The sequence below is a fragment of the Struthio camelus genome, chromosome 3, assembly GCF_040807025.1.
Source record: "Struthio camelus isolate bStrCam1 chromosome 3, bStrCam1.hap1, whole genome shotgun sequence".
Lineage (NCBI taxonomy): Eukaryota > Metazoa > Chordata > Aves > Struthioniformes > Struthionidae > Struthio > Struthio camelus.
Window position 1 is genome coordinate 94,037,757 of NC_090944.1, and position 14,307 is coordinate 94,052,063.

The 14,307-nt window shown below is 44.9% G+C and overlaps 1 protein-coding gene across 9 annotated transcripts in view; it reads left to right on the forward strand.

Moving 5' to 3' along the window:
• Positions 1–10,927, forward strand: part of FRMD1 (FERM domain containing 1) — a 49,741-nt gene extending 38,814 nt beyond the window's left edge. For 5 of the 9 annotated variants that reach the window (XM_068939129.1, XM_068939131.1, XM_068939130.1 and 2 more), the window contains 7 exons: positions 1,239–1,304; positions 1,512–1,580; positions 1,771–1,945; positions 4,303–4,638; positions 4,778–4,906; positions 5,630–5,709; positions 7,586–10,927. In XM_068939129.1, coding sequence (XP_068795230.1) covers positions 1,239–1,304; positions 1,512–1,580; positions 1,771–1,945; positions 4,303–4,638; positions 4,778–4,906; positions 5,630–5,709; positions 7,586–7,873 — 1,143 coding nt within the window. In that variant the 3' untranslated portion in view covers positions 7,874–10,927. The remainder of the gene's footprint in view (positions 1–1,238; positions 1,305–1,511; positions 1,581–1,770; positions 1,946–4,302; positions 4,639–4,777; positions 4,907–5,629; positions 5,710–7,585) is intronic. The other 4 variants (XM_068939132.1, XM_068939134.1, XM_068939133.1 and 1 more) reach the window with 1 other exon arrangement.
• Positions 10,928–14,307: the final 3,380 nt, after the last annotated feature.

A 14,307-nucleotide genomic window follows, 5' to 3' on the forward strand; every position in this document is an offset into this window, starting at 1 on the left:
ATGTGCTCTTTTTCCTGCTGTATAACGTGCAGGAATCTCATGGTTAGTCATCTTTCTCCTAGGTGATACCTGGGTCGCAAAGCTCCTGATCACCTGACTAGAGGTGCTGGGGTGAAGGCTTGAGTGCCAGCGCTTTGGCTGCCCTGAAATTTCAAGAGCTGTCACTTTTGTTTCAAGCCATCCTCGTGGCTGCTGCTAAGGTTGTGAACTCTGAAAGAAAACACTGACTGCCCTGAGCCCTGCATTTTTCCTCCAGACCAAGTGTTGACTTATGAAAACTCTTTGCCTTTAGAAGGCAGAAACTATTTCTTAGTCGCTTTAAACTGGGGTTCTACTGGACATGGGTAGTAACCAAGAGGGGGCAGAAGGTGAGGTAAATGTGATGGCCTGACAAACCAGATGAGGAGAGAAAGTTCCAGTGTAAAGTTTGAGGTCTGTGACGCCAGATCTTGTTCCTCAACAGTCGTCTTTCTCCTTTTCTTCCTGCAATGCCAGGAGAGAGAGACCGAGTGAACTAGTTTGGGATACTTTTTTTTGGTTTTTAAGCAAAGAAGTCTCTTCATTAGAGAGGCATTATGTTATACCAAGATACAGCATGAGGGAAAACAGGTCAGTATTTCAGCTAAGCCTTGAACACTTAAAGCCCTCTGCTGCCTACCCTGAAACCAAAAGGTTAAAAGAAGATGCCTGTAACTGTAGGCGTTGATTAGCTCCCTCCTGGCCAGAGTACATCTGTGGTCCAGCAAGCCTCTGGATAGGAATGGGTTTGCTGTGGCAAGGAGAGGGGACAGAGGTTCCTTCTATTTTGGGCTCTCTGTCACCTGGAGAACCATGTGTCTTCATGGGGATAGCAGAGGCAGCACATGGCAGTAAGAGAGAATCTGTTACAAATTACTTTTAAGAGCAATAATTGTCCATGTATTCAAATGACTGAAGCTACAAGGATTCCCCGTGCGGGGCAGTTGGGACTGTTGGATGTTTGCTGTTGGCAAAATGCTCGAGACCCACGACGCAGAGGGGATTCATAGATGTTTCTTAATGCAGAGGATTTTTCAAGGGCCAAGAAGGCAGCATGCTTTTTAGAAGCAGAATAAAAAGTAAATGAACAGGCTAAAATGCTGATGACGTTTGCCTGGTGAGCAGTCCTGCTACCTCTGCTGCAGTAGCTGTAGGCACTCAGAACAGCAGTGTGGTCTTTGTAGATTAACCTTTGACTCCAGGCTCTTCTGTTCTCTTAGGATAAGAAGGAGGATCGGCCGACAGTTATCCTGGGCCTGACCCTTAGAGGAATGCACATCTATCAGGTAACAGACTGCCATGAAAGCTGCCTGGTGCAGCGTTTAACTCTGCAGCTCTCCTGGTCTTCTCCCCCGCCACAGCTCCTCTGCCTGTGTGCGCCAGGCTCCGCATATCTTACATTCTTGATTGTTTGCAAATTCTTTGCACATCACTGACTCCACCCTGTCTGTACCTGTCAATCCCTGTGTCACTCTGAGTTTGATGTGTTGCAGGAGGTGAATCATGTTCGTCAGCTCCTCTATGACTTTCCCTGGTCGCACATCGGGAAGCTAGCGTTTCTGGTGAGTATGACAGAATGGAGGCCATCTGGCAGCGGGCTGTCAACCTGGGACCTGGCAAGGCTGTTGGCCTGCCTAAATTGCCATGTCAAGTCCTGTTACTAGCCTGCGTAAGATCGCAGCTATCTCTGTTAGTTATGAGACTGAAAACATGTTCTTGTTGACTGCTCTGGTATCTCTCCTCTTTATGCAGGGGAAAAAATTTGAGATCCAGCCAGATGGCTTGCCCTCTGCACGGAAATTGGTTTACTACACAGGTTGCCCCTTCAGGTCACGGCACTTGCTTCAGCTTCTCAGCAATAGCCACCGGCTCTTTCTGAATATCCAGCCAGTGTTGAAGCAAATCCAAAAACTAGAGGAGGCCGAAGGTATGTGACAGGAGAGCAGATGACTTTTTGATAAGGGTAAGAGTATGGCATGTTAGTCTCTCTGCTGTGGCTTCACAGTGGCTGCTCTCTAATTGATGGTATTTCTGCCCTAACAGAAGACAGAAGAATAGAGGTCTTAAATTAGTTTCAAGGCAATTAATGGGAAGTGGATTTAGTCCCACCTTGCTAGATTGTGATCAGAAAATGTGCATGTGTGAGCAGTGAAGGGGGAATTTCCCCCTTTAAGAGGAGGTCTCTGCTCTGGGCTGTCAATTTTTGCGCGTTTGACACGTGCCTCTGAGACAAAGCAATCTTGAATAAAAAGCTTTCTATTGGGATAAGATCTTCCTTTGTTCAAGGAGCAGTACAAAATGTGAGCCAGTGTCTTAATTTTTTTAGTGCTCCTTTACGAAACAGTGTTTGCAGTTTAGTCTATAACGTCCACCAGTAAGAAGTTGTAGGTGCCAGCAGCAATCTGAGAGCAGATAAAGGCAGAATAAAGCTGAACTTATCTGATGGGGTCCTCTCTCTGTAGGGATGGTGTTTGACAGTCCCTGGTATCCTTCTAGGGAGACGTCAGTCACTTCATCCCCTCCCTGCTTGCTTCCTTCCCTTTTTCTCCTCTGTGGGGCCCTGGATCTCATAGAAACTTCTCAGCCCGCCTCTTCCCTGTGATTTTTTTGATTGCGTTACACAGGCGATCTCTTGGAAGATCTCTCCCCTTTTTTATAGCCTTCTTCCAACTGCTTTTTGCCCCAGTTCTTTCATGGCTGCTGTTCCCCGCATTCTCCGTTAATGCGTCCTCTATCTTCTCTGGGGTTTGTAAGACTTCTTCCTGATAGACTTAAAGTTACTGATAGCAGAAGTCAGTAGAAGTCAGCCAGTAGTAGTTCCTTCCTCTTGTATGAGGACCTAGCCTTGTTCCATCCAGCGAGAAGTCTGGAAGAAACTCCTCTCTGTGGTCAGTTATTGTTCATCTCAGCTAATGCTAAGGAGTTAATATCTGTCTCTGAAGTGGTGGTTTCTGGTTGTGTGGAATCCGTGTACAGAGCAAGATGGCCATCTCGCTTGGTCTGTTTTTTTGTCCCTTCCTTTAGTGGGGTTATACAAATGGCCTCGAGCTGTGTAAGCACAATCAGTGGTGCATGACAGTCATCTGTACAAAGGCTCACTAATCAAATGCATGTGGGCAGAAGGCTTGAGAACTGCCTTCACAAAACTTTTACACTATTTCGAAGGCTTCTTTTTGATGATTCCTTGTAGTCCACTCTGGTTCTGGACAACAACATGGTAGTGCTTGGGCAAAAATTGCAATTAAAGAGCTGCAGTATTAAAAATACTGTTTCTTGTAAGTGTACAAAGTCAAAATGGGATCGATCTACTATTTTCTTAACTTGGTATATATCCTGCCACCTGACTAGCTGCTATTTCTTTTCGCTTTTTCTAGTGGCCTCCTTAAGGCTATCCTATGTGAGCACTCATTCCTCCTGGTCCAGTGGACATTTAAACGTTCAGGATTTCTTTAATAGATTCCCGTCTTGTTGGAAGACTGAGGCATTGCAGACTGTGAGTCTTCCCTGGACTCGTACTAGAGCTGTTGTCCTGTCTTTGCTGGCGTTTTGAACTCCTCTTTCCTTATCAAGCGCTATTTCAGGAGAGCTCTGCTAACATACATTGCCTACAGTGGATCAGTACTTAAATACGGGTCTTATAACATTGTGGTAACACCTGGGGACATGATTCAGTTGCCCAAAGGGAAGCATTCGAACTGCCTTGGTGCATTCTCTCTGCCTTCTAGCTCCTGCTTTAGGGTGGGATGTTTTTTTTCCTAGGTTGTCCTGCATTGTGTCTGCTAGTGTCTCATGGATTTCTTGGCCTCCCTTAGCACACCTCTCTTGAGGTTACAGATACCAGCCCTGGAAGAAGTGGTTAATAAATGCCAACCATGGGGACCCTGTTCTTGGCTGTCTCTACACACTGGTGACTGTTTTGAAGAACAGTCAGTGTACTCTGTTTTAATCACTGAGCACTTAGGTTAGACAGGTAACTCCTGTCTTTTTCCTTATTCTGTAAGCTAATATTTTCTGTACCATTACTGTTTATACCTGCCGGCTCTAATTCATGAGATACTGGCCTTACTGTATCTATGACTAACTGTAATTCTGTTATAGCCAGCTGGCCATCTCGGTATCTGTTGAGCAAACAGAATGCAAAACTCCCTGTCTTGGTTCTGTAGCTGTAGTAATTGTTTCTTAATTGCCAGGTTTTACCAGTCCCAGAACTTACTGATTATTTTTTGCTAACACTCCTTCTGTCTAGCTTAGCTTCCCCTGGTTTCTCACGTCTCTCTTTCTCAGAGAAGAAGCGCTACCGGGAGTCTTACATCAGTGACACGCTAGACATGGACCTGGACCCGTCTGATAAGAACTCGCGCGGCAGCGGGAGCAGTGGAGGTAGCCAGAGGGATAACCGTCTTTCACGCCAGTCTACAGGGAGTCATGGCAGCTCTCACACATCTGGCATTGAGGCTGACTCAAGGCACCGGGTATCTGTGGAAATGTCAGTGGATGAGCCCTTCAGCATTGATCGGGTACATAGGAAAGAAAAATCCTGCAGCTCAACCATCAGCTATGGTAGCTCTGGCATTGACAGTGGCAGCAAAGGGAGGGCTGAAGATGACTCTCAAGATGATGGTAAGGAACTTGGAGTTGTGGAGCAACTTTTAAGCATGCTGTTGTCTTCTCCTGCAGGAGAATGGGGAGAAAGAGAATGTGAAGCAGCTTGGAGCAGAATTGTAATGCTAATCCTTCTCCTGTGGCTCTTTCCTGCTAGAGCTTGAGCTGGCAGTAGATGAGCCTGAGGAGATGCCCGTAGATGAGCCTTTAGAGGGAGACCAGTTAGAGGAGGCCACTGTAGGAGAATCTGTTGATTCCTTTCATCTAGATGCTGCTAGCTGCCAAGGTGAGATGGCTTTCTACTACAACTCAGTGCTTTTCTTTAGGCTGTAGCAATAGGGAGATGTATTTGGCAAGCGAGGGATCTGAGAAAGCTGCATCTTCACTGCGCTACTGCAACAGGATTTCAAGCCAGTTCCTCTGGAAGTTAAAGGCTTGCATTCTGTACTGCGCAGTGCTCCTCTCCTGTTTGCTCCTCAAGGTCTCCCTTCTCCAAATTTACCAGGCTTATTTTATTTATATTCAGTTAATGCCAAAAAGACAACTGAGGCAAACCTTTTGTAGTGAAGGAATTTAATTTAAAATGCTGTATACCACAAAACAGCCAAAGGGTTCACTGTCAGGTTAATGGGCCAGGCACAGGAATTAACAGGTGCAGTTCTGTGGCTCATGTTGTAGGGAAGGCTAGACAATAGGCTCACACAGGAGCTGTCTGGTCTTAAGGCACGTAAATAACATGTAGCCCTTCTGGCAGAGCAAGATAAGTGAATATGGAAAAGTTGGTGAAAACTGTCGTTTTGAGGGGAGGTGGAGTTTAACCTTGATCCTTAAGGGCAAAGGAGTACTTGTGAGCAAAACTTGCAGAGCGTTGAGGGTGCTTACTGATGAATAGTTATATTAATAGAATAGTGCTGCTTGAATGTAGCCTATGAGAATGACTTCCCTTTCAGCAGTAGCCAGTAAAAACTCAAACCTATAATTCTTTTTGTTTCCTCTCTTTCCTTTGCAGCTCTTAATCAGGAGTCACTGTCTGTGGTGCAAGTCACACTAATAAAAATGAGAGGTCAAAGTGTGGAATCCCTTCATCAGGTAAGGAGAGATGCTTGGCAGGAGGGTTTGTGTGTGGACGTTTAACCAACTTCTAGTGTAACGGAGACAGCTGTAAATCAGGTGAAATTGGTTGGTCTTGATTTAACTGATTTAAATAATGTAACTGAAAACAGCTGTTTGTCAGCTGTTGCTATCAGAGATAGGATGACAGCAGCATTTAGGTCCAGAATAGTATAAAAAGATTTGGAGTGATCAATATGGAAATCTTGCAAGCCAGCTATTATCTGCCTTAGGCTTCCAGAGAAGAAATGGAGAATAAGCACTTACGCGTTTTCAGTGCAACATAGAGCCAAGACCATCCATGCAGTTTGGATGTGGGTTCCAAAGCTGATCATTTTCCGGCTCCTGAAACTGGAAGGGGCTCACATCAGAGCAAACCCAGACCTTCAGGTTTTAATTACTGTCACTTGTGTGGTTATACTATGTGTGTGCTGGACTCCTTGTTGTCAGCATCTTCTTTTCATCAAACTCTTGAGAAAAGGCAATTACGTATGGTAAAATACGTTATATCATAGGTTGCGTTATAGAAAAAGCTTTTACAGTTTTTTTAAAAGGTCAAGCATTATTACTTTTCAAAGTGTAGCTGCACCCACAGGGGTAGAAACATTTAAAAATGTCTCTACTGTTTCTTCTCTCACCGAATGCAAATCGGCCTTATCTGCTCAGAGAATTTTAAAAATCTGTTCATCCTTTTTCCCCTTTACTCCCACTTCTTTTCTGATCAAGGACTTCAGTCACTTCTTAGAAGTTTTTTTTCTTGTCTTTTCATGCCTCCTACGGGACCCAGTCAAGAATGATAAGAAATTTTCACTTAACACTGAACAGACTCTTTTGATTTGTAATTGTTGGTTTATTTTTACCCAAAGATGAAGACTGTGCAATGCAAATCATGATGAACTTATTTCTGGATTTCAGTGGAAGGACTGAAGCACGCAGGGCAGAGAGCAGGCATCTTGCTTTTGAAGTGCAGTTTTTAAGTTGTAACTAAACAGTACAGGACTGAGTTTCTCAGGGTTGGCTGGACCGTACTGTGTATGCCTGTTCCTGAGAGCACGGTTAGCCAACATAGCGTTTCATCCGAGTAGTTTAATTTCCATCCAGTGTGTAGGAGTAGTGGGATTGGGAGGCAGTTTTCAGTATTGCTCACAAAAAATATTTCGGTTTAAATGTTCATATTCTTGAAATCAGTCTTAAAATTAGCATTTAAAAGCTGATTGTCAAGAGGCAGAACAAGAAAAACTAGCTGAGAAAGTTGGAAATTTCTCAGGTGGTTAGTAATACCTCCATAAAGGCCAAGTCGCTACAGCTTGTGTAGAAAAACACCTGCATCTGAGAATTACTGTTGGTTCGTTGCTGCTGTCTTCTTCATTTCTATATGTGGCACTTACTGAATTTTGCACACCTTGACCTGTTTGTTTGCATAGTTGCTTTCTGAACCTTTCTTTCAGCTCATGAGACTTTAACCCTCTAGTGTGTTCAAGCACTTGGGTTTTTTTTTTGTTTTGTTTTTTAATGTATACTTTGCCAATGGGTGAGGCTGACTGCACAGTTCTGCCAAGAAGTGTCAGTGCGTTAGATGCTATTTGTGTTAAGTGTTTAGTCCAATGCACTGGACAGTGAGGACAGAGTGTACAAAGATCAGGATCTGGCTCAACATGGCAAGGTAGCTGAGTGCACTTGTAGTTTCTTAATGGTTCAAAGCTTCTTTGTTAAGCCATTGTCTTTCAAAAGGCCGACAGGGTGGTTTGAAGGAATGGAAAAACAATTTTGGAAAGCTTAAGTGTGCACAGCCAGCATCCTTAGGCTGTATCTGAGCTCATCATTTTTATTCGTGTATGTATAACTAAACTGGCAGGTCAGACCATCCAAAGCCAGGAGCTGCACAGATCAGCACAGCCAGAGTTTGGATGACATCCGCCTTTATAAGCACCGTCATCCGCCACTAAGTGCCACGCTGTCTTCGGACACGTCTCACAGCTACACATTCGGCTGCACCCTGGAGGATAAGCTGGCTATCTACGGCTGCGTTTATTCCACAGCGGACTGCAAAACCAAGTCCGCCCTTTATGGGAAACGATCCATGAACTGCCTCTCCTTGGATCTTCTGGGAGAGGACCAGCTCCCAGAGGAATTTGTGGTGTAATGAGATTGGAGCTCTTGCACATCAGGGAGCAGCTCGTCATGGAAACAGAAGTGATTATATATACCTCATTAACACATGTGATGTCAATCTGGTTCTTGCAGGAGATTGTAAGTAACTTTGTTACTCAGCTTCATAATCAGTAAGTGACATCACTTCTGCAGACCTGACTACAGGGCAAATTAACTGGAGCGTAGCACTTAAATTGGCATTTGAAGCATCTGTTTAGAGGAAAATGGAAGTGGCCTGCACCATTAGCAGTGACACAACTGATGTAAACCCCCTAAACAGTGGACCAAAATTGGTACTGAGTCACTAAAGGAAACATTGTGTCAAAACGGATTTACCAGAAAGATGTCCATGTCAGTTTAGCTTTTTGCCTTTCTCTTATGATCCATTTATGTTAACACAAGTACACAAAGAGATTTGTTGCCTTGAGTTTGCGCTGCTGTAACACTCCTAACAGCTGTCAGGCCAAGACATGCTCTGAGTATGTCTGGAGGTACGTGTACGGAGAAGTCCAGTTTGTTCTTTTTATAATGAACAAAGGTTGCCCGTTTGCTTTACTGGGCACAAGACCTGCTCTACTGTGAGTTTATTTCTAGGTGTTTTTGTTTTGTTACAAGCATCCAGCCAAATACAGCGTGGGTTTTCTGTTTTCCTTCATTCTTTTTTTATTTTATTTTTTTAATGCAGCAAACGGAACTGTCACCTGTCTACTAACGCCATGATTAGATTGCTAGGTAAATCCTTATAGCCTAGGGGAGATGGGGGAGAGGAGAAAACAAGCGATTTGTTTTCTGTCCTCTCAGAAGCAGCTAAGATGATAACGTTACCTGACTGGCTTGAAGATGGGAGTGTGACTGGAAAATTTGTCCAGGCATGATCACCCCTTACTTTGAATCATACATTTTTAGGTTGTTCTTTTCTTTATTTTTAATAAATCTGTTGCTTAAAAATGTTTATCCTTCGCTTAGGGGGAAGCAAGCATGGGCTGAAGAAAGTCACTTTGGAAGGTCAAACGGGATAGTTATTAGTGACTTTGTCCAGTTTAATCCTGGGTAGGGTGCAAGTGTGAGCGAATGATGCGGTAGGGCCCGTGATGGTGGAAGTGTAGTGGGATTGTATGTCAAGCCAAGAGTCACGTGTGGTGATTCTGAGTCCTATGGAGCTGGCTATGCTGGCTCTCACTGATACAATAGCTATGATTATGCTGTTTGATTAAAGCATTTGTTTGGTGTGGAAAACATCTTGTCACCTTCTAGCAGCTAAATCAAGGAGTATTTGTTTGGTGTTTTTTTTTTTTTTTTCCTTCCCTACCTCCCCTTTCCCCCACTCCAAAATGATTCCCGGCATTTGGGAAACTTGTATGTACAGCCATGTGTAACCTGTGCCCAGCTGTGCTGACAGATGATGGAACTAAAGCTTTTCACAACTGTGCAGGTAGAAACTAATCATTTTTTGGCAAACTTTACAATAGAGTGATGCTATTACGTTGACTTAGGAAGCATGTCTTGTAAAGTGTTGATGACTCAAAAGATGAAGATAACTGAATGTAGGAAAGGAAGGAAGCCAGACCACAATGAGGATGATTCAACTTGCTGCTCTGATGTCTGGCTTAGTAGGAGTTGTTTGGTAAATTGCATTCTAGTAAACTGTTAAAATAGCAAATCCTTAAAGTCTCTATAATCTCACTAAGTATTTCCAAGGAAGTAATGTGATGTAGAGATACAAAAGCAGGCCACCAGGTGCATCAGCATTTACTGAAGTGACATCAGTGGTTGATACGAATTTAGCACCAACCCCAATCTATATGTTTGATGAAGGGATGACAGATGCAAGCTTACTGTAACCACAGTTTAATTCATTCTGGTCTCTTTGGTCACTGTTCGTTCTTCTATCATGAATGGCTATGATCTGTGTGCTTTTCCATTATTCCAAGGAAAGCCAAAAAGGCCTTTACAAAATACTGAAGATATTTTTCCTGTATCCAAAATAAACTCTCTTAAGTGGATCTTAAATGGTCAAAGAGCGTCCGTGTGCTCATGAGCAGGCCAGTCTAGCCTCCTGCTACCCGATACCTGTTTGGCAGTAGTCTGTGGAGAGGGGCACATCCAAGATGCAGGAGGTTGGTGGCTGTGCTGCATGGAACAACCTTGTTCTTCTACAGGATGAAGCCAGCTGCAGGGCTGGATTGATGGGTCTTACTCTAGCGGTGCCCATATTCTAATGAAAAGGAAGGGAGTTCTGGTGTGACCTCTCTGTTTAACTGTTGCTCTGCTACACATGCTGATGTACAATTAACTTGTGGTTTGGTCAACAGTCACTTACTGGGAAGAAGAAAAAAAAAAAAAAGGTTTAAAATGGGAATAACTCTTTCAAAACCTTTCGTAAAACATGTGACACATGCTCACAGCCATGCACATTTCTTTTCTCAAAGACAATCACATTCATACCTGCTTCAGCCTAACCAGTTTACCTGAAATGTTTATTACCATAAAATACCATTACTCAGCTTGGTGTTTTCTTTTTAGTGTTACCAAGCATTAAATGCAATTGGTGAGAAAGAGCATATGTGTTGGAACTCTCGGTATTTCTATTTCTGCTAAGATTACATGAAAACAGTATTTCTACATACGCTTGAACTCTTGTTGCCATTATTCCAAAATGCTGTAATGTTGGTGTTGCTGGTTTACAAAATACACCATTGCCTAAAAGCAATGTAATTGGTTCTTGCATGTGCATTCATTGCTTCTGATGCTTGTATGTACTTGGGAGAGGAGGGGGAAGATTGTATGTATTCATGGTTTGTGGGGAAGGAAAACTGAGTCTCAAAAGTTTGACTGTCGTCTTTCATTTGTCTACATAGCTCCCTCCAGTACTAAAAGTTACATATGCATATACAGGGGAGACTGGACACTTTTTTTGTGTGTAGACTGAAAATGAATTAATATCTTACAAGCACTGTGAATATCTATTATGCAAGTTTTTGTATTCATATGGAAAAAAAAAAAAAACCTGTTCCCACTAGTAATAGATTTTGTTGTCTTCATGCTTTGAAGGTCTCTCTTATTATTTTGGTTTCAGTTAGTTTGGTAGAGGGTAACATAAGCATTTATCAGCTGATGTTAGAAACTAGCTGCCAATATTTGTACATATTTGTAATATACTCATGGTGTAATCGCTCTATTTTAATGGTAAACTTTTCTCCTTTCCATGAAAGGAATTTCATGTTTAAAATAAAATATAAATAATTATATGTACACTTGCAATAAAGTATGGATAGAAAAAGGTAATTGTGTGAATTTTTTTCAAAAGGTACATGTCAATGACATCTTTCATTAGAAATGAATAGGTTGTGGAAATGAATCTGCTACTAGATTGTAATACTGCTGAGCTCAGATTTGAAGTCAAACTATATAGCACTGTAGGCAGTGTGGAGCAACTCCCTGCCGGTTTCACTAGCAAGCTCCCACACCAGTCTGTCGTGCCTTAAGGAGCCAGTCCAGCTCGCTGGAGTCAGCAGGAGCACTAATGGGAGCGGAATCTAAATAAACAAGTTAGGTTACTTTGGGAAGAGATACACACTCCATGGCGGTTAGTCAAGAAAATGGAGCATTTGGGCAACTCCGCATTGTGCAGAGAGATCCTGGCACCATCCTCCTTGGAGCTGTATCTGAGGCTAGGCACACCAGCATGTGCTTCAAAATGCTGCTGAAGAACTGTCACCCACAAGTGATCTAACATGCTGGCCTAGTATCTGGCACGCATGAAAAAAAGTTTTTCTCAGGCCCTAAACATATCATTTTCTCCCCCCATCCCCCAAGTTACCGAACTTGTGTTTTTCTCCGATGACTCATCTGAAAGAGTGCCATAGCGTAACTTCCTGCATCTCCTCAGAGTAGCTTGTTGACTGGGATTCCCTCGTGTTCATTTCCTCTTTTTTTCCTATGTGATGGACTACTAAAGTTTTATGTGGAGATAAAATCATGATAGTGTCCTCCTGCCTCTTAGAATGAGTTTGTCTCTGAAAATGGGACTTCTCATGGTATCGGGGAATCCCATGTGCAGTCAGTAAATGTGAGGCTGCCTGGGAAGGGGGAGATGTTCTTACGGCATCTCATCCATGTTGAGGCATGCCAAGCTTGGGAGCTGCACGGAGGTAACTTTTGAAGGTGCTTAACCAGCATCTGTTTTGCTGAAGCTGGCTGAGAGGGTGCCAGTGTTCTTGGTCAAATGACAGCAGTTTTTCCGTGGCGTTCTTGGTAGTGAGGTCTACGAAACTAAAGGTAGCAAGTTGCTTTAAGGGCCTGAACGCTTCCGAGTGAGAACTGGCTGCACGGCCCCACCGGGGTGCGTGCTGTCTCTGCCCTTGCTGCCTGTCCCCACCATGGTGGTGCTTCCTCTGCCCGGGCAATGTGTCTCCTGCTCAGAGCTGCCTCTTACCTATCTGGGTTTCTCCTATATACTGTCCCTGCCAGTGTATCCGGTGTCCCCTGCTGCTACTGCCCCCATTTCTGTACCGTGTCCAAAGCCTGCTCCTTCCCCAAAAGTCTTCCCAGTGCCCTTGTGCTCCTCCCAAGAGCAGCCCCAGGATGGGACGGTGCCTTTGTGGCCTTTCTGGAGGCCCACGAGCCATGAAAAGGAGGAAGGAAGCAAAGATGTCCTGTTAAGCCTTTTCACGGACCTTGGCTGCAGCTGGGGAAGTCCAGGCACACAGAAATGCCCTCCTTTTAATGTGCCAGGAGGCGGCTTGGGAAAAGGGATCCCGTTTCCCACTCAGTGCCTTGCTGCAGGTGTGCGCATTGGGCCATACACCTCCCCAACCTCTTTTTCTTGTTTTACTCTCCCCAATGGGCAGATTTCCTTCAGTATATGAAAAATGGGGGGGGGGGGGGGAACTGAGCCTATATAGCCTGTTCCCTCCCTTTCTGCGGGATGACAAAGGACAGATTCGCAATGCGCCCTACAAAACAGCAAAGCCATGCTGAGTGTCCGGGGTGGCACCGCCGGGAGGGTCCCTCGCTGCCGGGCCCTGCGGGCAGCCAGGGGCACGTGGCAGCACCACAGGCCTCAGGGGAGGAGGAGAGCAAGGGCTCAGCTTGACCAAAAACTGCTCTTTTTTTGGACAAAAATAACAATTTAGGCATTGAAAAAGTTTCACTAAACCCTTCAGCTTTCGAGACAACCCCCCCCCCATGCACACCCTTTTTTTTTTAAAACAACGTTTGAGGAAGGGAAGCGGGACGCTCCCAAGCGCTCCGCGGCCGTTGCGGCGCCCCGCCGGCAGGGGGCGGTGCCGTGCCTGGACGCGCCCCTCCCCCCCCCAACTCGCGGCGGCCGTTGCTGCGTGGCGCGCGCGCCCCCTCGCGGGCGGCGGCGGGCGGCAGCGCGGGGGCGGGTCGTGGGGGGGGGGGGGGGGAGCGCCGGAGGAGCGCGACGTGACGGGGGGGCGGCAGCACATGGCGGCGCCTTGCCCCTCTCCGGGCTGGCGGGAAGGGGGGTTCCTGCTGCACAGGAAGCAATGCCGCTGTTTTGTGTGGAAGAGGTGAAGCCTTCTAACGCTGTGAGAACAGCGGGAGGTTTTAGTGGACGTTTCCCCTGGCCCAGCAGCGTTTTCACACTGCTGATCAGCCAAGTACCAACTGCATCAGTCCTTTTGGACCCGGAATTTGGCTCTGGAAGGAGGAAATTGTTCTAGTTCGTACAATAAGATCCAGATAGCAATCCTTGCATTGAGGGTCTGCTGTCCTACCACAGGGATATAATGAGCAAAAATCGTATATATTCTTTCTGGTAGACTGCAGGGGCAGCTGAATATAGGCTGTTGAAGAGCATAGCTGTGGTAGTCTAAAATTCTGCTTTATTCCTGGAACTATCTGCCTTACATTTTTACTTTAAATCTCATAAATGCATTTATACCAATCTTTATTTTTCTTTCTCCCGATCACTGCTGGTCTCCGTATACAATGAGATAATTGGACATGGCATGTGTTAGAAATCTTAAGTCTCAGCTCACCACATGGAAAATACCAATGAACGTTTTAGAGACAGCAGAAAATTTGATGTAGGAAAAATTAGTTTGCATTAGCCACAGAAAATACTCAGCCTCTTTGCTATGGCTAGTTAACAAATAACCTGAATCTTTTGAGGATCATGGCAGCAGTGACCCACAGCCACGTTCCTCACCCGTTAGAAAATGACGTTTTGAGTGTGGCTTGTTCTCTGATCAAGGAGCTTCAGAACAGAAGCACTGTATTAAGACAGACGGCCTCTGCTCTTGCACTGGGTACAGACTTTGGGGTTACCTTCTCCTCTGGACCGTCTTAGACCCAAGAATTGTATATACATTAACAATTAGAATACCCCAGAGAGGAAGCACACACTTTCTGAGGGAGGCAGAGCACTGCCATTCTGAAGCTTAGGCCTGGGTTGCT